The sequence below is a fragment of the Gastrolobium bilobum genome, unplaced genomic scaffold (assembly GCF_033153095.1).
Source record: "Gastrolobium bilobum isolate Gb01-03AN ecotype WA unplaced genomic scaffold, APGP_CSIRO_Gbil_v1 utg23253, whole genome shotgun sequence".
Lineage (NCBI taxonomy): Eukaryota > Viridiplantae > Streptophyta > Magnoliopsida > Fabales > Fabaceae > Gastrolobium > Gastrolobium bilobum.
The window spans coordinates 141,269-163,111 of NW_026896935.1; the positions used below are offsets into that span (position 1 = coordinate 141,269).

General features: G+C 36.9%; 2 protein-coding genes and 1 pseudogene across 2 annotated transcripts; 2 read left to right on the forward strand and 1 right to left on the reverse strand.

Annotated features, from left to right (window-relative positions):
* Positions 1-5,404: 5,404 nt before the first annotated feature.
* LOC133302840 (uncharacterized) lies at positions 5,405-11,723 on the forward strand (annotated as a pseudogene).
* Positions 11,724-11,900: 177 nt separating this feature from the next.
* On the forward strand, positions 11,901-14,124 carry LOC133302841 (pentatricopeptide repeat-containing protein At2g33760). Its single transcript, XM_061502661.1, has 2 exons — positions 11,901-13,905; positions 13,988-14,124. Exon 1 carries the CDS (start codon positions 11,901-11,903, stop codon positions 13,692-13,694), a length of 1,794 nt encoding a protein of 597 aa, XP_061358645.1. The 3' UTR covers positions 13,695-13,905; positions 13,988-14,124.
* A 1,163-nt stretch (positions 14,125-15,287) lies between these two features.
* LOC133302848 (probable ubiquitin-conjugating enzyme E2 24) lies at positions 15,288-20,964 on the reverse strand. Its single transcript, XM_061502668.1, has 8 exons — positions 20,835-20,964; positions 18,934-20,390; positions 18,073-18,210; positions 17,460-17,894; positions 17,316-17,379; positions 16,461-16,600; positions 15,938-16,249; positions 15,288-15,647 (listed from the first exon to the last, which is right to left on the reverse strand). Exons 2-8 carry the CDS (start codon positions 20,377-20,379, stop codon positions 15,414-15,416), a joined length of 2,769 nt encoding a protein of 922 aa, XP_061358652.1. The 5' UTR covers positions 20,380-20,390; positions 20,835-20,964; the 3' UTR covers positions 15,288-15,413.
* Between the last annotated feature and the right edge of the window lie 879 nt (positions 20,965-21,843).

The following is a 21,843-nucleotide window of genomic DNA, read 5'->3' on the forward strand; positions in this document are numbered from 1 at the left end:
AGCCTGACGTACCCCTTGTGATCATGGTGGCTGGTAACTCGGGCTCAGTGATGACACTATACCCTTACTCAGAATTTGTGTCCCGCCATGGTTATACTCATATGCATGTGGATAAGGATGAGGGTTCTCAGAAACTTTAAACTTAGTCCTCACATGCTTTTCCTTACCCTTGGGCTTTTCCATCTTAACCTTTGGCTTGCTTCCTTCATGCCACTGATGGATTTCCTTCTTTGTGGGGTTTAGTCTTCTCTGAGATTGTCTCACATGTTTAACATTGTCTTCCATTAGCATCTTGTGAGTACAGAAAGAATGGTTGATGCCCTTCAAATCAGAAATAGACCACCCAATAGCTGTCTTGTGCTCCTTGAGCACTTTCAACAACTTCTCTTTTTCATCCATAGACAACTCTTTATTGATGATAACGGGATATTGCTCTTTATCTCCCAAGAATGCATATTTCAGCGTTTCAGAAAACTCTTTCAACTCTGTTTTTGGTGCTACTGTAACTAGATCATTTTCTTTCTTTTCTAGCACCTCAAAAACAACTTCTAGCTCTTCTTGTGGAGTAGCTTCATCTTGAGCCTTCAACTCTTCTTCAAGCTCTTGATAATCACTTTTCTCTTCCATAATCACCTCTTCAGACACATCAAGTCTGAAACAATCACTGTGATCAGATGAATTCTTCATAGCATCGAAGACATTGATAGTGATTTTCTCATCATTCATCCTCAACTCGAGCTTTCCTTGTTCTACATCAATCATAGCTCGAGCTGTGGCCAAGAACGGTCTACCCAACAGAAGGGGTATTTCACTCTCCTCCTCCATGTCTAACACGATGAAATCAGCAGGGAAGATGAACTTGTCAACTTTAACAAGAACATCTTCTATGATTCCACTAGGTCTCCTCAAAGAACGGTCAGCAAGCTGTAAAGATACCATGGTTGGCTTCAACTCAGAAATTCCCAATGACTTGCATATTGACAATGGCATCAAGTTGATGCTTGCTCCAAGATCACAAAGTGCCCGGCCAACATTGGTGTTGCCTATCGCAATTGGGATGTTGAAACTTCCCGGATCTCGAAGCTTTGGTGGGAACTTCTTCTGAATAATGGCACTGCACTCCTCAGTAAGTGCTACTGTCTCACAATCCTGCAACTTATGCTTTCTAGACAATAAATCTTTCAAAAATTTAGCATAGTTAGGCATATTAGCTAAAGCTTCAGCAAAAGGAATATTAATATGCAACTTTTTAAACATATCTAAAAACCTGGCATACTGTTGCTTCTGTGCTTGCTGCTTGAACTTCATAGGATAAGGAGGTTTCTCAAAACGAGAAAAATCCATCGGTTTCTTTGGAGCTTCAACAGCTTTCTCTTTTGCGTCTCCTTTGTCTTGCCTTGCAGGTTCTTCTTTCTCAGTTGCAGGCGTTTCTACCTCTTTTTCTTGCTCTGACTCGATCACTGGTTCATCAACCTTCGCTTTCTGAACCCCTTTTTGCTTGTCTTGAGGAGTGATCACAATTCCACTCCTGGTTACAATAGATTTGCAGTCTTCCTTAGGATTCACAATAGTATCTCCAGGAAACTGCCCTTGAGTTCTTTCAGCCAACTGCCTAGACAACTGGCCTATCTGACTCTCCAAGTTCCGGATGGAAGCATCCTGGGTCTTGTGGTAAGCTCTTGTCTCATTAATGTGATCATTAGTGGTCTTTGACAGTTGTATCATTGCTTTCTCCAACTCAGATGGCTCTTTTTGTGGCAGAGGAGGAGGTTGTAGATAGTTGTTGGATTTATAATCCAAGCCACTCCCTTGGTTCCTCCTTTGAAATTTATTTCCTTGGCCGCCATTCTGATTCCTTTGGTAACCTTGAGTATTCTGTGGAGGCCGTGGATCATACCAAAATCCATTGACCTGGAATGGTTCAGCTTTATTGAGTGTAGGGCACTCATTAGTGTCATGCGGCTCCTTGCAATACTCACAGTTAAATATATCAACCTTAGATGTTGAGAGCTGCATCATGTCCAGCTTGGCATTCAAACTGACCAATTGCTGTGAAATCACTTTTTGCTCAGCCAGTGATGCATCATTATTCCCCAATTGTAAAATTCCTTTCTTGGGCTGAACAGATGGGAATGCTGCTGCCATAGACGCATTCTCATTCCTTGCCATTAAATCCAGCAGCTCTAAGGTCTCATCTGCTGTCTTCTTTCCTATGGTGCCACCAGCTGCACCATTGACAATCATTCTGCATTCTGGCGTCATCCCATTATAGAAAACTCTGACCTTCTTTGTATCTGGCAAGTCATATTGTGGACACTTTCTGATCAACTCCTGGTATCGAGTCCAGGCTGCACATAAAGTCTCTCCTGGTTGTTGAGTAAAGTTGGTGATTTCATTCACCAACTTATTGTACTTTTCCATGGAAAAGTGCTCAGCAAAAAATTTAGCCGCCAAATCCTCCCATGTTCTGATGCTGTTGGGAGCTTGTCGATCCAACCATTTGAGAGCTCTCCCGGTCAATGCAAACGGGAACAATCGGAGTCTGATCGCATCGTCTGACACTCCGTTGTGTTTAGTTGTATCACAGATCCTTAAAAATCTGTCTATGAAGTCGTGAGGATCTTCATAGTCCTCTCCACCAAACTGAGTTTTCTCCACCAAGGTGATGAGTGCTGGCTGGATGTCATAATTATTAGCAGCAATCGGTGGTTTGACAATACTCGAGTTTGGCCTTGTGAATTGAGGAGCCAAAACTGATTCCATCAGCTCAGCTGCTGGTGGATTTTCTTCTGCCATCTCTGTTTCTACTTCAAAGTGTGAAGTAGAATTTTCTGCTTCAGAATGTGAAGTGGAAGCCTCTGCTTGCCTCCTCTGCTTGGTATGTTGTCTTATCCTCTTTGCAGTCCTTTCTATCTCTGGATCGTAAATCAAAGTTGCAGGATCAACTGTACCATGCATAAACTAAAGCAAACAGATTAGTAACACAAAGATCCAAGCAAGAAAATCAAAAGTTATAAATAACTTGGCGTAGTCAATCCCCGGCAACGGCGCCAAAAACTTGATGCGTAAAATCGGCAAGTGCACCGATCGTACCAAGTAATAAAGAGTGAGTAGAGTATCGTCTCCACGAGGATTGAGGCACCTAAGTTGTTATAACTATTCCTCTCTTGTTGGATTAATCAAAATAGGTTGAGAATGATTGCAGTTCATGAAACAAACTAAAATAATTAAAGTAAAAATGTAAATGATTCCAAAAGTGTTTTCAGAATGCAAGAACAAAAGATTAAGGATTGGGAAAATATTTGAGAAAATATTGCGGTAAAGAGAAACAAACACCTTTCCGATCCCCACCTTGCAACTTGGATTACGTTTACATTTACCTATTCAATTGATCGAACAATTCATCATCTTTTATATGAGTAGTTAAGCCCTAATCCCTTAGTGACTTTAACCTTGTTAACTCTATTAGAATCCTAATCCCTTAGAAATCCCTTTTCGAGTTAACCCTTAGAATCAATGAACCTTTAACGTTCGTTGTTCATGTAGCCTATCCCTAGTGTGTACATGAACAGTTATCTTATTCTTTGTCAGGAATTAGAATTCCAACATCCCTATTGTAAACCCTAACCCTCGCAACCCTACTAGATTGATCAGTTCCAATAGAATTATAGAATGAAGAACAAGAAAAGATAAATGCAATTAAAATAGATAATCATAAATTTCAACCAAGGTACAAGGGGTTCACATCAAGGGTTGTGACCCTTACCACAATGATAAAACTAGCCAGACATGTTCATGTCTGACAAAATAACAATAAAAGAAAGTAGCATTTAAAACCTAGAAGAGAAAGGGGAAGATGAAGATCTTCCGTCTTGATCGATCGAACCCTTGAATCTCCGAGAAGCTCCAAGGAATCTCTGCTCTATTTGTTGTTTTCCTCCCTTGATTCCCCAAAAGTCCCTTCTCCCTATGTTTCTGATCCTTTTATTAGGTTTTGGGAAAACCTATTTTTCTTTGCACTCCAATTGGGCCTTATTTTAGCTGATTCGCACTTAAAAATATATCGCCCGCGCACGGGGCGCCAAGCCTGGCGCCCCAAACTTGGGAGAAACAGAAGCTGAATCTGTAAACGGCGCCCCGGGCGCCAACTCTGGAGTGTCGTGCGCCAGTCCCGCGCGCCGTGCGCCAACTCCCGCGCGCTGGGCGCCAGGTTGGAGCGTCGTGCGCCACCTCCAGCGCTCCGTGCGCGGCCGAAACAGAAGCAAATCGTCGATAAGGCGCCTCGTGCGCCAGGTACCGAGCCCCGTGCGCCAGTTTGGCGCGTCGTGCGCCAACCTCCGCGCGGCGTGCGCCAGCGGGAAATTTGGTTTCTCCGTTTTTGCTCCTTTTTTGCGGCGTTTCGTGCTATTTAACATATAACTTGAGTGAGAACATGATTGAGAAGGAATAATCAATATTTCTTGCATTTAATGACTATTTTCACTCATTTATGATTAATTCCTTGCTTCTTTCAAGTTAGAAAACATCATATGCTAGACGCACATCATCAGGCCAACTAGGCATCAGTATCGTTTGTCTTTCAATTTGAGGACTGATCTTAGATCAATTGTTGATTCTAATATTTCTGCGAGTGAATTTGATTTTGTTGATTATGACATCATTGAGAAAGAAACATCTGACTTTCCTTATTTAGTGGATAATATAATTTTCCTTACTGTTTTCGTTTTTTAATTTTTGATTTTTGTTTACAAACTCTTTGCTGCCCTTTTTTTTTGTAGACGTGATTGGTTTAATATCAGGAATTGGTGAAGTTTGTGAACGTGTGGTTTCTGGTAGGAAGACGAAAATGGTTATGTTGGAGCTTGACAACCTGAGGCATTGTAAATTTAATATTTAAAAAGATTATTTTTTTCGAGCTCTATTCGCTTATATTTTTCGTGTATTACTGTACGTTCTTGCTGCAACTCATATGAAGGGGTCACAAGCTGGAGTGCACTTCGTGGGAGCATTATATGGATGAGATCCAATCTTTTATGACAACCAGCGACACTCCTCATCACATCATGATAGTCCAGCTAAGAAGGATAAAATGTTTTAGGGGTATGATTTTAACAATCTTTTTTGACAAAACGTTATGCTTATGTGTTCTGTTTAATTCACATTTTTTTTTTGCTTTTCGGTTTTTTTTTTAAATGCTCAATTCGATAGGTAAGGTTGGGTTAACCAATAAAAAATATACAACGAGGGTTGTCATGGATTCGAAAATCCCAGAGATCATTGAGTTCAAAAAACGGTGTGTTTGTTATTCTTGAACTCATTTGACAATTTATTTAGTTAATCATTTACGGTGCATACATTTTCTCTCTATAGTCTTTCGACTGATGGTGTTGAAAGTAGTTTGCGGATGACTCAGTTGTCTACTCAGTCATCCTATTCTTATGAAAATGATTTTCTAAAGGAGACTGAAAAGAAGTCTATCAGTGATGTGAAGCTTTGTGGCGAGGTAAATATAGAATTTTTGTTTTTTCAAATTTCTTGAATTTCTTTAATAATATCAAGTCTGTATGAATGATGTGAATTGTTTGCCTGCGATTGCTATATTTAAGGTTACAACTTGCATCACGTAGGGGACTATAAAATCTATTGAGAGCAAATACAACTGGTGGTACAAGTCTTGCAAAAAATGTCCATTTTATGTTTGTGCGAGGATTTTGAGAAGTGGTACTGTAAGAACTGCCAAAAATATTGGGAAGATTACTATCTGAGGTATTGTTTTTAATCGGTTTTAAAATTGTCTTTAATCTGTATTTTCCAATATTTTTTACTGATATACAATTTTGCAATCGCATAGATTTAGTGTTCAGGTAAGAGTTGTGGATAACACGGATTCCGCATCATTTCTTCTGTTTGATCGCGATTGTGTGTCTTTGTTGGGTATGAGTGCTGCTGAATTGCGCGAGCTGCATTTCAAGAGGGTTTGTATTATCGTTACTATGATATATTCATAATGTATATTTTGACGTAGAGGTTTTAATGTAAGCGCTGTAAGTATATTTTGCTGTATATTGGATGATCGTTTTTTTTTTGTCTAGGGTGCGAATTTGGATCAATTTCCAGAAGAGTTAAATGTTTTGAATGAGAAGTCCATGTTGTTCAAGCTAAATATCAAGCAAAAGGATTTGAACTCATACAACGAGCCCAAGTATCAAGTTTCTAAAATTTGTATAAGCGAAAACATAATCTCAGCGTTCCTTAAGTCTCTTATCTCTGACGTCGATCCAAATGTATGCTGCTTCTCTATTTTTGTTGGGTATCCATTTTTACAAATTCATTTTGTTGACTGTTGTTGGTTATTGTATATCACAGGATGAAGCAAATTTTGAGGATACACGCGAAAATGAAATTGTTTCATCAGAACCGGAAAAGGCTGCGGTAATGCAATATTTTTTTGAAAATTTTTATGTTATGCATAAGTCTATACTTGACGTACCTTTATTTTTATTTTTTACTGAATTATGAATAGGATGTTGAGAGTCAGACCTGTGATAGTGCTGACGTTGGTGATATCTCTCTGACAATGTTGACACCAGTGATCCATTCTCATGATTTCATTGCTGGAGAATTCAATTTTTTCGCTGTTCGGACAGCCAAAAAAATAAAGCATGAAAAAGAGTTACGTATTTTCAAATTTATATTTATAATTCAATCGTGTGGTATGTATATTTTTTTTCTTTTCGTAATATAATGTGCTGATCTGTGTCATAATGTGCTAAATCTCTTTACGTCATTTGCTTATATATTTTTTTCAATGCTGATTATTGTATTTTTTTTCCTTTTTTAAAAATAAATTTGATGCAGAAGCATATGAGAATCCGTAGATTGGTCTACTGTGTCTGAAGAGTGGTTTTTTGTATGTCTTGGAGACAAGATGTTTACTGAAGTGTGCTTTTTTTTGTTGGAGTTACATAGTGTACTGTTTAAATCATTTTATTTATCGTGACTTAATTGAATTCAAAATGTTTTGTGATGTTTTGCTGTGTTTAGTTCAACCAATTATAATGCTTATGGAATGTATGTTGATATATTTTATAAACGCTGTGTTTTGCTGTGTTCCCTTATTTTTTAAATTTCTAGTTTGGATTTTTATTAACCTTTGTTCGTTTTGATTCAAAAAAAGTCTTTTTGATCCAAAAAATAAAATAACTAATTATAACTACGACAAAGAGATTAGGATACAATTTCAATCTAACAAAAATAAGTAGTTTGATTCAAATTTTTGTTTCATATTTTTAATGTAACAAAATGAATAACTTTAATTCAATTTTATGTTTCTTATTTTTAAAATTTCAAGTTTCAAATTTTATTAATCTTCCGACAGCATCTGAAGTGGCTGCTTTGATTGTTGAAGATATAGACAGTGGTATGTGTGATAGGGATATCATTATTGAGACCCAAGATAGAGTACTGCAGCGCATCGACATGAAGCATCCATTATATCTTGGCCTGCAGTAAGTATCCATTGTTATTTCCTTACGGTGAAGACGGTTATCGCGATGATGTCCAGCGTACTATCGTGTCCAGTGGTAGGACTAATGCAAGAGCTGTTATGAGCATGAAGAAATTCTTTTCTGTTCGACTTCATATACGATCAGAAGAGTCAGACATTCTCCTTCGATCAAAGAAACTTTTCCAACAATTCCTGGTTGATGCATATACTATGATTGAGTTTGAACGGCTTAATTTCATTCGATATAACCAAAGTCATCTCAGAGATGAGTTGTACAAAAATATAAAACATTCATTCGACAGAGGTGAAGATGCAGCCGTAAATACTGGAAAACGTATCATTATACTTACTCCATTCACAGGCGGACCTAGATATATGGATGAAAATTGTAAAGATGCTTTTGCAATTTGCCGTTGGGCTGGGTATCCTCGTCTTTTTATAACAATTACCTGCAATCCTAAGTGGCCATAAATCACACGAGTTGTAAGGGCTAGACAGCTTAGCCCTGAAGATAGGCCTGATATTCTACGCAGAGTATTCAAGTTCAAATTGGACGAATTGTTACATGATTTGAGGAAAGATGTTCTTGGCAAAGTTATTGCATGTAAGTATATGCTAAACTTTTTTATTTTTTATTCATAACTTAAATCGAGTTTTAAGGGAATTTATCATGACATGTAAGAAATCTGTCTATAACATTGTTATTTTCTTATCATTATTTCTATTGCATTTTGGTCAATGTAACAGATGTTTGTACAATCGAATTCCAAAAGCGCGGACTACCTCATGCTCATATTCTGCTATTCTTGCACCCTTCAAACAAGCCTGAAAGTGCTCTTGATATTGATAAATTGATTTCAGCGGAAATTCCTGACAAGGATTCCAATCCTTTGTTGTTTCAATCTGTCACAAATTACATGATACATGGTCCATGTGGTCCTGAAAATTACAAATCTCCTTGCATGAAGGACAGACGGTGTTCAAAAAAATTTCCAAAAAACTTCTGCTCTCGTACTTCTATTGATGACGATGGATTCCCTCATTACAAGAGAAGAAATGATGCAAGAGTTGTGAACAAAAATGGTGTTGAACTTAATAATCGTTATGTTGTGCCGTATAATGCACAACTTCTTTTAAAGTATCAGGCTCATATCAATGTTGAATATACTTGCCAGGAAGTGCCATTAAATATCTTTTTAAATACATTCACAAAGGTAATGATAGAGTTACAGCTGCCATACATCATGCAGACGATGAAATCAAAATGTTTTATGAATGCAGGTACTCAAAATTATCTCTGATCTGATTTTGCTTAACCCTAAAATCGACGTATCTTCTTTCAGGATTTTTCAACTTTGTTGTTTTAATTAATTATTTATTATAGGTATGTCTCCGCATGTGAAGCTGCTTGGAGAATTTTTGGATTTGACATTCATTCCAGGTACCCCCTGTTCAGAGATTGCCATTTAACCTGCCCAATGAAAAGAACATTATTTTCAGTGATAATGCTTCGATTTCTGATGTCAAGACAAGGGCGGAGTCTAGACTATCAATTTTTGAGTCTTGGATGGATGCAAATAAAAAATATCCAGAAGGTAGGCATCTAACTTATGCAGAGTACCCGACTGAATTTGTTTACAAAGACCAAACTCATGAATGGAATCCTAGAAAAGTAGGATTTTCAATTGGGAGAATAAATCGTTTTTCCGTCAATAATGGAGAAGATTCCTATCTTCGCACGTTGCTTACTTTTCAAAGGGGGTGTACAAGTTATAAAGATCTTAGAACAATCAATTGCATGCTTTTTCCTACATTTAAGGATGCCTGCTATTCTTTAGGACTTCTAGATGATGACAATGAGTAGATTGATGCAATTAAAGAGGCAAGTTCATGGGATTCTGCTGCTTATCTTAGATCTCTGTTTGCTCTATTGTTATTTGCCAACTCAATGAACAGGCCTGAAAAAGTTTGGGAAGAGTGTTGGAAATTTTTATCCGACGACGTTCTTTATTGGCATAGGACAAGAATAGGGCATCAAGGTATGTGTTATGATAATATTTGACGCATTTATATTTTTTAAAAATCGAAATCAGTATATGTTGCTTTACTGTTTATTTTGCTATTTTTTTACCTGAATTCATCATATGTTGCTTGATTATTTATTTCGGTTTTGTTCTTTCCTTTATACCTTTTCTCTTTGTTAATTTTAACTTTTTTTCCTTTGTATTTAATGTTTTTTTAGATGCGCTTCTTACATAAGAAAGTATAAAAAACATAACACTTGCTGAAATTGATAAGGTGCTGCAGAGCAATGGTTAATGCCTCTCAGATTACCCATCAATGCCTCGCATCAATAGTGAATCGTTGCTTGATATGCAGAATCGATTAGTAGTTGATGAATTAATGTATGACAGATTTTCATTGGGAGAAGAGCATCAAAGACTATTGAATTCCCTCACTGATGAGCAGAGAGTTGTTTATGACAAAATCATTTCGGCAGTTAGAACAGGTAAATGAGGGTTATTCTTCCTATACGGATTCGGTGGTACAGGAAAAACATTTATTTGGTACATGAAATAGTACTTAATGTTGCTTCTAGCGGAATTGCTTCCCTTCTGCTTCTTGGAGGACGAACAACACATTCTAGATTTCGTATTCCTATTCAGATCAATGAAGATTCAACGTGTAATATAAAGCCAAATTCTCCTATAGCTGAGTTGCTGTCAAAAATGAAGTTAATCATTTGGGATGAAGCACCAATGGTGCATAGATTTTGTTTTGAGGCTCTGGATAGAACACATAGAGATGTTCTTAGATTTTCTGACACGAGCTGCGTTGATATGCCATTTGGTGGAAAAATTGTTGTTCTAGGAGGTGACTTTCGACAAATATTACTTGTCATTCTTCATGGCAGCAGACAGGAGATAGTAAATGCAACCATAAATTCTTCTCATCTATGGTCTCATTGTCATTTATTAACTTTGACCAAGAACATGTGTCTTAATTCTGGAAGTACCACTCATGATGTGAAGGAAATAAAAGAATTTTCAGAGTGGCTACTTAAAGTTGGGGATGGTGATCTTGGAGATGATGAAGACGGAGAATCTATGATAACAATTCCAGATGAATTATTGATTACAGAATCAGATGATCCCCTTTCAGATATGGTTAATTTTGTTTATCTGAATCTCTTGGATAATATTTTAGATCCAACATTTTTCAAAGAACGTGCTATTCTAACTCCTAAATTGTCCGATGTTGCTATGTTGAACGAGCACCTGATGTCTATGATTCTTGGTGAAGAAATGACATTCTTGAGTTCTGATAAAATTCTGAAGCAAGATGTGGCTTCCTCCGTTGAGGATGATGAATTCACACCTGAGATCTTAAATACATTATCGTGTTCGAGAATTCCTGATCATAAATTAGCTTTGAAGGTTAAAGTTCCAGTAATGCTATTGAGAAATATTGATCAGTCCAGAGGTTTATGCAATGGCACAAGGCTGCTCATTACAAAATTGGGGAATCATGTTGTTGAGGCAATTGTTCTTACAGGAAGCAATATAGGTGAAACTGTGTTAATCCCTAGAATGACGATGAGCCCATCAAGTCACACATTTCCTATAAATTTCCAAAGAAGACAATTCCCCCTGATTGTTTCATTGCCATGACTATCAATAAGAGCCAAGGACAATCTCTTTCTCATGTTGCAATTTATCTCCCTAAGCCTGTCTTCACTCATGGGCAATTATATGTGGCACTGTTTAGAGTAAAGAGCAAGCATGGATTGAAGATATTGATACTTGATGAAAACAGTTGTGTTACAAATAGTACCCTTAATATAGTTTACAAAGAAGTATTTCAAAGATTAATGTAGTAAATTTCCTTCTGTCTACTATGAGATAACATCACTGCTTGGTACAGGTAAAGACAAAAAAAATGGAATGGCAATGGAATGCTTTTGTACTTATTTTCGTTACCGTTTAGTTTTTTTTAACTGCTACTTTTTTTTCTCATGCAAGAATCGTTTTTCATGCACACGTGGTATGTTGTTAACTGCTATTCTTAAACAAACAATATTCCATGATCATCAATATATGAATGTATTGTTATAACACTTTTTATTTGTACTCACATGTTCATGTGTTTTTTTTACATACTTCATTTGTAATTATTACTCATTCATTTCTAAGAGGATGAAGGATCACAAATGTAGGTTCGACATCTTGCATATGTTGCGTTAATTTTTACGAGATACTAAAATAAATCCACTTTGAATTTAATAAGAATTAGACACTATTGTTTTTTTTTAGAGCCAATTTTTTTGTCAGCCACTAAAAATAGTATTTACTCGAATCTTTAATAAAAAAACGAGGTCCTTTTCTTTTCTTTCATGGAAGCCAAACAATGGGAAGAAAAAGACGAGGGTGAAGTTACAGAAACCCCTTCAAAATCAAAATCAAAATCTGCAGAATACGAAGCTGTGGTACGTGCAGGCCCGCATCTCAGACCCCTTCAACAAGTTCATGCTCATCTCGTGGTCTCAGGTTGTCACCGGAGCCGAGCTCTCCTCACTAAACTCCTCACTTTGTCTTGTGCCGCAGGTTCCATTGCCTACACTCGTCGACTCTTTCGCTCCGTGTTCGACCCAGATTCTTTCCTCTTCAATTCCCTCATCAAAGCTTCCTCCAAGTTCGGTTTCTCTCTTGATGCCATCCATTTCTACTCTCGCATGTTGCTCTCGCGTATTGCACCTTCCAGTTACACCTTCACCTCTGTGATCAAGGCTTGTGCTGATCTTTCGGCCCTCCGAGTTGGCAGGGTTATTCATTCCCATGTTTTGGTTACTGGGTATGGCTCGGATTCATTTGTCCAAGCTGCAATCATTGCGCTTTACGCGAAATCAAGTGCACTAGGTATTGCCCGGAAGGTGTTCGATAAAATGCCTCAAAGAAGTGTTGTTGCTTGGAATTCGATGATTTCTGGTTATGAACAGAACGGGCTTGCCAATGAAGCAGTGGTGCTGTTTCACAAGATGCGTGAGTTGGGGGTCGATCCAGATTCCGCAACTTTTGTTTGTGTGTTATCTGCTTGCTCTCAACTGGGATCACTTGATTTGGGGTGTTGGGTGCATGACTTTATCATTAGCAATGGAATTCGTGTGAATGTGGTTCTTTCTACCTCTTTGATAAGCATGTTTTCACGGTGTGGTAATGTAAGCAGAGCACGTGTGGTTTTTGATTCAATGAACGAGGGGAATGTTATTGCATGGACAGCTATGATATCTGGGTATGGTATGAATGGTTATGGTGTTCAAGCAATGGAGCTTTTCAATCGAATGAAAACATGTGGGCTAGCTCCTAATACTGTCACTTTTGTTGCTGTCTTATCTGCATGTGCTCATGCAGGGCTAATACATGAAGGGCGCCAAGCTTTTGCAAGCATGAGAAAGGAGTATGGTCTGATTCCAGGAGTGGAGCACCATGTTTGTATGGTTGATATGCTTGGGCGTGCAGGGTTGCTCAGTGAAGCATACCAGTTCATCAAAGAACTTAGTCCTGAGGAGCTTGTTCCAGCAGTATGGACTGCAATGCTAGGGGCTTGCAAGATGCATAAGAATTTTGATCTTGGGGTGGAAGTTGCTGAGAATCTCATCTCTGCAGAGCCAGAGAATCCAGCTCATTATGTATTGCTTTCTAACATGTATGCATTGGCAGGAAGGATGGATAGAGTGGAATCGGTTAGAAACATAATGATCCAAAGAGGCCTAAAAAAGCAAGTAGGTTATAGCACCATAGATGTCAACAATAAAACTTACCTTTTTAGCATGGGTGACAAGTCCCTCCCTGAGACTAATGAAATTTATCATTATTTGGATGAATTGATGTCGAGGTGCAAGGAAGCAGGTTATGCACCTGTTCCTGAATCGGCAATGCATGAGTTGGAAGAAGAAGAGAGGGAATATGCCCTCAGATACCATAGTGAGAAGCTTGCAGTAGCATTTGGGCTAATGAAAACTAGCCATGGAATGACTCTCAGGATTGTCAAGAACCTTAGGATGTGTGAAGACTGTCATTCATCAATTAAGTTCATCTCGGTTGTAACAAATAGAGAGATAATCATTCGGGATAAGCTTCGTTTTCATCATTTCAGAGAAGGCTCATGTTCTTGTTTAGATTATTGGTGATAGGATTTATACCGGCGTGAATCTGATTAATTGGAGATTATTTTGAGAACAATTTATGAAGAGAATGGTAGTGTTTCAATTTGCATAATTAAAGTATGCGCGAGGAATAATATAATATGGCATTCAAAACGAAGATGACAGGAATTTTGGTCGTGATTAACATATGAATTCATCAGCATTTTTGAGAGAACCTATGTTTGCACCAAAATCAGTATGGTTTAATTTTGCTTTTCTCTTCTCTCTACATATATTATATATAGCGCCTAATAAAGCTATATGATTCTTATTTGCAGCAAATTGGTGCTGCTTCAACTAGCTGAAGGAGTTTTGTTAAGACTATCTTTTAAGTTTCTTACGTGCAGTGAAAGGCTACTGAAGACTATATAGTGTATATAGTAATAAGGGACAGCGGCTTATCATGTGATATGGCTTCTTTTATGTATGTAATTAATATAAATAGAGCTGATCACAAGATCTGAAACCAAGTTAAGAACATGGCAAAAAAAGGGGATAGAAATAACTTCCATGTTTCGACAGAGGAGGGACAAAGAACAAACGAAAGAGAAAAGACCTTTTTTTTGTGTGTGTGTTGGGGGGGTTTGAAATAGTCATTATTCAATCTATTTCTTTTGGCACTCCTTTTGAAAACTTAAAAGAACTCTTCAAATATAATGCTAACACTACGAGAGCATGTGTAATGATGGGGGTCTAGTTTCAAAGATCAAACTAAATTTGGTTGATTCCATAAGTAGTAAAACGAAACTGAAGCTATAAAATTGAACGATCTGACCAAAGCAAAAGATTGATAGTTTGGGATGCTTCGGTTTAGTTTTTGTTTCCTTAATTGAAAGGGTTATCTACTAATCTTCCAATACATGTTGAGTAATTGGTAAGGAATATATGAATGTTAAAAGAGAGATTGTTCTTCAGAATAATAACGAAACCACGGTAATTCAATGTCATTACTCATAAATATTAGTTGATGGAATGAAGGCCAAAGCAATATCATATTCTAAGGTTTTATACTAATAGTTGTTGAAGGGCAATATTATTGCTTTTATTGCATCTCACTTTTTTTAACCGATTCATTGAAAGGGGCTTTTAGTGTTCTAGCTAGTTGGTTTCATTTAACAATTTGCTCTCTAGAACTTTGTAGAAGAAGAGAAAGAGAAGGTGTTCATTTCTTTTGCACACAAAGAAAAGGAAAGGCTTGCAAAGCTTAACAAATAAGAAAACCAGCTTCTCATAGTCTCTTGGTTAAGGATACTTTTGTGTATATTGCTATTAATATCTCAAGTTGGTTTCTTGTAGTTTCATGGATAATGAATTTATTCCACAAACAGATAGTTTTATCTGAAAGTCACAACAATAGCTACCAAATGACGCCTTCAGGAAACTCTCAAAACACTTCTTTAACATGCCATAAAACATCTATATCAAACAGATTAAAAGACACAAAGAAAATCATTCCAATCACTGTTTTTCTTATTTCATATTTTACATCTACAAGCCATGATGTGATACATATACATACCACAAGCACAAGGTCTGTTGTGTTGGTTACATCCTCACCACTACAGTACAAAACCCAGAGATTGGTGTTTTAATAGGCTTACAATTGATGTCATACAGATACGTGTAAAACATAATGATTTTACGCTTGAAGTTGGAATATATTGGTCGGGAAATATGACAGTTACTTACAACTTAGTAGGAAAGTTATTTTTGTAGCTCAACAAACTGACTGCAATCAATTCCCTTATCAGAAAATGCCTCTACAAGCTTGGGAAAGAGCTTGGCAAGCATAATTTTAAATCCTGTGGAAGTCCCCATCTGGTTTTCATGTTCAGTTTTTCCACATCCAATGGAAGCTCCTCCAAGATATCCCTTACAGGCACCAAGTATATGTTGGGAGCGTTTTCTAAAGTGCTCTTCTACCAGTGCTTCAAAATGCTGCATCAGACATCATTGTCAGTTACAATTCCATTCAAATAACTACATTCAAAGATTCAGATGGAACAATAGAGGTTATCCTCTATTGTTATGCGCTAGCAGTGTCTTATGCCTTTTTATTATTTGTGTGTACCAAGATATACATTTTTGGCATGTTGTACTTAAATCAATGGTCCACATATAACTAACCGGCTATGCCACTCTGAATTCATTGTCTACTATTCCTAGATCATCACTGAATTCAATGTAACAATAGAGGAAAACCATAGTATAGAAAGTAGTAATTTTACCTTGGGTGGCTTCCTTAATAGATATAACATGGATTTGGTTGTGACAAGGAAAGCATTCTCATTGTAACTCACTGAGTTTTTCTCTCCCTCAGCTCTGCCGATTTGTTGGTCATAACCAGCCTCATTGAAATAAGGCTTCTCATTAAGGACAAGGGCTTGCAGTGAGAGAAGAACTTGAAGAATAGTGGAGGCTCCAGGGTTCCACACTTCACTGCCAGAGCCAGTCCAAGTGTTTAGGAGACTCAGACAGATTTTCCCTGACTCATACAAGTTAGGATTTAATCGGAGTCCACCAGAATTGTAGTGCACCATCTGCATGGGATTTCAAAGGCCATGATGATGACAACATGAGAGTTTGTTCAGATATAATAAATATTGAGTTTTTCTCTGAGATCATTGAACATGAGCTGTTTCAATATAGACTGAAATATTTTCTACAAAAAGCACAAACAAGGGGTGCTTTTCTATGAATTATAATTGAAAATAATTAACAAGCATTGCAAACTACATTTAAAAAGCTTACAGGTGGTTCATTAGGATACTCCGGAGGAAAACATATATCAAAGAAAAACAACCCGTCATGATAAGGAGTTCCAGATGCACCAACAATAGCTGCTCGCATGAGATCCATTCTTTCTTCAAAGGCACGAACATAAATAGTTTCTGTTTGGTTCAATAAGGATTGTAAGTGTATTTGCAGAAATTGCTATGAATATTTACAGCACACTTCTATAGATTTCCCTTTGCGTTAGAAAATTAAGCAATCAACATATGGCTTTACTCAAAATTGCATTATAGGCTATTTATTTTCAGCTTGTTTCCATATTAAGTCTTCAATAACCAATGATGCTTACTTACTTACGTTCGAATACAATCAAACTTATGGACTTCCACTTTCAAAACATGGAATTTGAACAGTTTTTCATTTTCTCTTTACAACTACCATCAATTTAGTTTCTATTTTATTTTATTTTGTAATAATTTAGTTTCTATTTTAGAGTAGTCTTCTCAACCTAAGGCTCCTGATCTCCCTAAAATCAAAATTTTGTCTCTAATTTAATCTTTCCTATTTGCCTTCTGAAAATTTGGGATCAATAATGTGAAGAGACTATGCCTAAGGTGACTGTTAGAGATATATAAAACCATTAATGTAACCTCACCTAACCGCTTAAGTTTTTGGGTTGAATTGGTTCTTTACATGGTATCAGAGACTTGGTGTCTCGAGTTCAATCTTCGCTAGGTGTCTCGAGTTCAATCTTCGCTAGTTTAAGCTTTTGAGTTGAATTGGTTCTTTACAGCGACACAAATGTAATTTCCAGTTTGAGTTTAAGCAATATATAACAACGTGGTTCAAAATAAATAAGATACAAGTATGCACCAGGAATATTTTCCTCGAGTATGCTCCATTCTTGCTGAACCCTTTTCACCCAACCTCTTTTTACCTACAAAGGATAGAAAACCATTAGCCTAACAATATATAACTGCAATAGTATGTCACTGTGAGTGATGATCAATTTCTAACCTGAGATATTGACAACCCTTTTCCCTCATCAAAAAAATGGTGGTCAGAGCAATTTTCTATAACATCAAACTGCTTAAACTGGTTTGAACTGTTGCTGTCTGAAGAAAATGGAAAATCATTCTTTTCATGTATTCTAATAACTTCTGGATATGAAGTTCTGTCTTCAGTAGATTGCAACTCAGTCATTGGATGTGATTCAGGGCAGAGGTCACAAGTTTCCAAGTCTTTCTTATCAAGAAAATCAGATCCATTCTCCTTTTCAAATGTAGGTACTGAGGAAAATGTTTCTGAAAGTAAAGATCCACGAAGTGTTTGGAGTATGCTGGTTTTAATGCTGGAGACAAGTTCAAAGGCGGCTCGAGGAAGGGAAAAGGAACTACACTCCACAAGATTCTTTTCACAATTCTCTCTACTACCACCATCATTCAAGAAGTCCTGATCATCAAATGCTATATTCAGTTTATAATTAAACAGTTGCATTTAGTAAGCTCCTAGTCAACAATTAATCATGAAAAATGTAATTTAGGATGGTAATTGATGCCTATGATTTCCACATTAAACTTTTTGTGCACAAAGAGAAATACAGAACATACAGAAAAGATATTGCCCTCACCTTTCCCTTCTGCTCAGAAGGTAGACTTCCATGTTCAATCATCTCTTGAGTTAACCCCTCAACATTAATTTCATTAGGGGTGGGGGTTTCGGTTGAACCTTCGAGTTTCTCAATCCGAAAAATTTCATAAGGCGCAACCTGTTGGGAAGAACAAAAACCATCTATACATTACTTCCTATGGATGAAAAACTACAAATTAATTTATAAATTGCAATAGAAAATCAGAAACAATGCAGGGAAAACTACAAAAGAAAAAAACTTATTGGTAAAAATATTTCCAGTTTAAGAATAATTAACCATTTGAGCAGTTAATAGTTATTGAACTGAAAATATTTTGCCCAAGAATTTCTTTTAGGGACAGGTTATATTTACAAACCACTCTATCTTCTTCCAGGAGAACACTAATCACACATCTTCTCCCGGGAGAACATAGTGCAATTTGCATAAATTTGTAAAAAAAGTTTGTAAACGGATCCTTCCCCTTCCTTTTATTGTAATTCTACCAATAATTTTCTTAAGTGGCCAATATTTCAAGTTCAGTTGTATCATTAAGTATACAATATGCAGGCCAAGTTCAACAGTTGCAAGTTATTTTACCATTACCATCACATCCAAATTTTGCCTATGAATGTGATTTATCTTATATATATTACAAAATAGTAGAAAGGATAATCCTAAACCAATCTTAACTACACAAACTAGCATGTCGAATAAATCAGCTAATAGGATCAATAACTATCTATAAAACTGTTCATATAGACAATGAGATATGGGAAGAACTTCATGAGTTCTCCAACTCCATATATAGCAAGCTGTCTCATTAACTACAACATATTGAGTAGAGAAAATTATATGTCATACCTTGGTTGTGAAACCAGTAGCCCATTTCACCTCCACATCCCCATCTTTGAAACCAGTAACATTGCCAATACAGCCCAGGAAACAGTTATCAGGGAACTCATCCTGATAACACATTTGGTTCCCCTTTTTAAGAGCATTCTCCGCATTCAAGTCAGTCACAGACTTTGCTTTTTCTTTGCCAGCTTGGTAACCAAGCTGTTTTTGAGCCGCCTTGAACATAATATCACCAATAAAACAGGAGTAGTCTGGGTGCTCTACAAGTTCATAGGCACTCACAGTTTCCTCCATTTTATCTCCAGCCAAATTATCTTGGTCGGATATGGAAACAGTTTTCCATTCTACCTTTACAATATGCTCCTTTGCATCCACACATTGGACAACACCCCATCTTTGACTGCTAGGCTTAAGAGGATCAGAAGAAGCACCTTTTTCCATTACAAACTGATGAGGCCAAAATTCATGAGTGTTTATAACATTCACCAGGAGTAAATTCTCTGGATCCAATCCCAAAGTATGCTCACCATTTTGCCACACAATATCAACTTTGGTCTTTATCTTCCCAATTATAAACAATTCACCAATATAGGAGTTAAGGTTTCTTCTCTTATACCCTCTTTCCATACTATGCTCCATAGTAAGACCAGCTGAAGATGCTTGTTGAATAATCTGTTCCTTTAGGTCTGCAACTGAGAGTGTGCACCAGTCACCAAGCTGCCAGTTTAAATGTGAAAAACAAGATAACACAGTCAAGCTTTTGGAATCTTGCCAGCATGGGGGAGCATTCACATTCAAATTGCAACCCATAGGAACAGAGGCAAGCCAGTTAACATTCACCAAACCTGCTTCTATAGCACAAACAGTTCCTTCATCTTGGTAGTCTCTCCAAGTGCCACATAACCATCTAGCTGATTTAGAAGCACTGGAGGGCTTAACCTTTACTCTCTGCCCTGGATAGTATGGATACTGTGAATCTTCAGGAAAATTACGAGTCAGTGGTATAAGCTTCTCTCTTTCCGAAGCAATGATATCACACTTAGCTCCATCATCAAACAATACAGTCACTTTGTCCACAACCCTTTGAACCCGACCAAGCCATGGCCCCCTAATTACATAAGTACCTTCTGAAATGGAGCGAATCTTCGAAAGTTTCTTGGAGTTCACATTTCTTAATACTTTTCCTTGAAGATTTTCCAAATCCACAAACATATCAACACCTGTGACCCTGCCCATCTGTCCAGATGGATCTGACAAGGAGCAGACCACATCCCCATGAACAAATGTTTTCTCAAATGAGAGAAAATCATCAATCTTCCCAATACTTTCCTCTAAACTTGATAATATGCTCTGAGCTTGCCCACCATATAGAAAATCCATTTCCTCTTGATCCTCACTGCTGCTGCTGTCACTGGAAGTCTCCCAGTCTGAATCACTGATGATAGCATCCATAAATTAAGTGCCTGTCATAATATTGTGATAGTGACATCAATTAAATTACAATAAAATCACATGATAACAAAACATCAACATCAACATGATAACACCACAATAGAGAAGAAAAGAGCTGTTAGTCCATGTATTATAGGAATTCCCACCGATTCTGAAATAGATGGAATCAGAATTACTTTGAACTCAATAGTATCCTGAGAATAAAGGATACAACCTGTTAATTAAGATGAAGATTTTTAACCCTGTAAAGAAAATTCTTTAAATGAGAGCTATGCGTGAAAAGGTGGATGTGTGGTTGATGTTGATGTTGAGAGCTATGCATGAAAAGCAATAAATTAGTAATCTATTTTTTGTATTTAGAATTGTTGATATAGATATGTGAAAATTGTTGACAAAATTTTAACATACTCATAAATGAACAATAACACTAAATAGGGATTGAAGAAGATTCTTACCTTAAGGAAATTAAAGGATAAAACCCCAGTGTGTATGTATTGTGATCACAAAGGTGCACTGGCTTCAATGGATAATTGTGTCTAAACAAAATATTTCCACTTCGTGCTGCTTTTTGTCACAGATAGTTAGTCAGTATCTCCAGAAGATTATCTTGATTACTCAATCTGGAGATCTGATGCCAAAGGAGATTTGCCCAATAGGATAATAGGAATCAATCAAGGACTCCAAAATGCCAAAGGAGATTTGCCCAATTCAAACAAAAAAATATCAACTAGCCACAATTTTTTTTTTGGGGTAGCTTACTGGAAGGAAATTTTCTAGCAATTGGAGGAAGCAGACCAAGATAATCAAGATGCCAAAGGAGATTTGCCCAGCAGAAAGGGTGGAGTTCCTAGAGAAATTACTTTTGAATGGTAATATTGTTACAAAAGGAAAAAATTATTTTTCATAAACTTCTACTACCTGGAATCAAACCAAAGAAAATTAAGTAACTTTTGCCAAAGGAGATTTGCCCAATACAGGTGAATCTTCAAACATAAATAAGCTAGAAAGTAAAGAAAATTTCCTCTTCCAAGATTGAAAGTTATATTGCCAAAGGAGATTTGCCCCCACCACAAAGTTTAACACTCTCTCTATCAGGTTTATCTGGTACCAAGGGAGATTGGCTAACATCTAGAACCAACAAAATTTCAGAGTAGCAATCAGGAAAGCTTTTAGCCATTCAGCAGAAATATTTTCTGCTCCTTGATTTACAGCAAGACGATAAATTCGAAACACAATTGCCATTGGCAAAAGGGCTTCAATTACCAGATCCTTTCTTTTGAACCTGCAATAAAATAACTAGTGAATACTTTCTCTAACCTTTTACAATATGAAAAGAAAGCAGATACAACAAAAGAATGAGAATTCAAATAGCTTAGCTAACTATTTTATAATGTAGCATCATAGTTCAGGATGCGAGAGAAAAAGCTGGGGTTGAGATTAAATTAGTGAAATGCTTTTAATAAA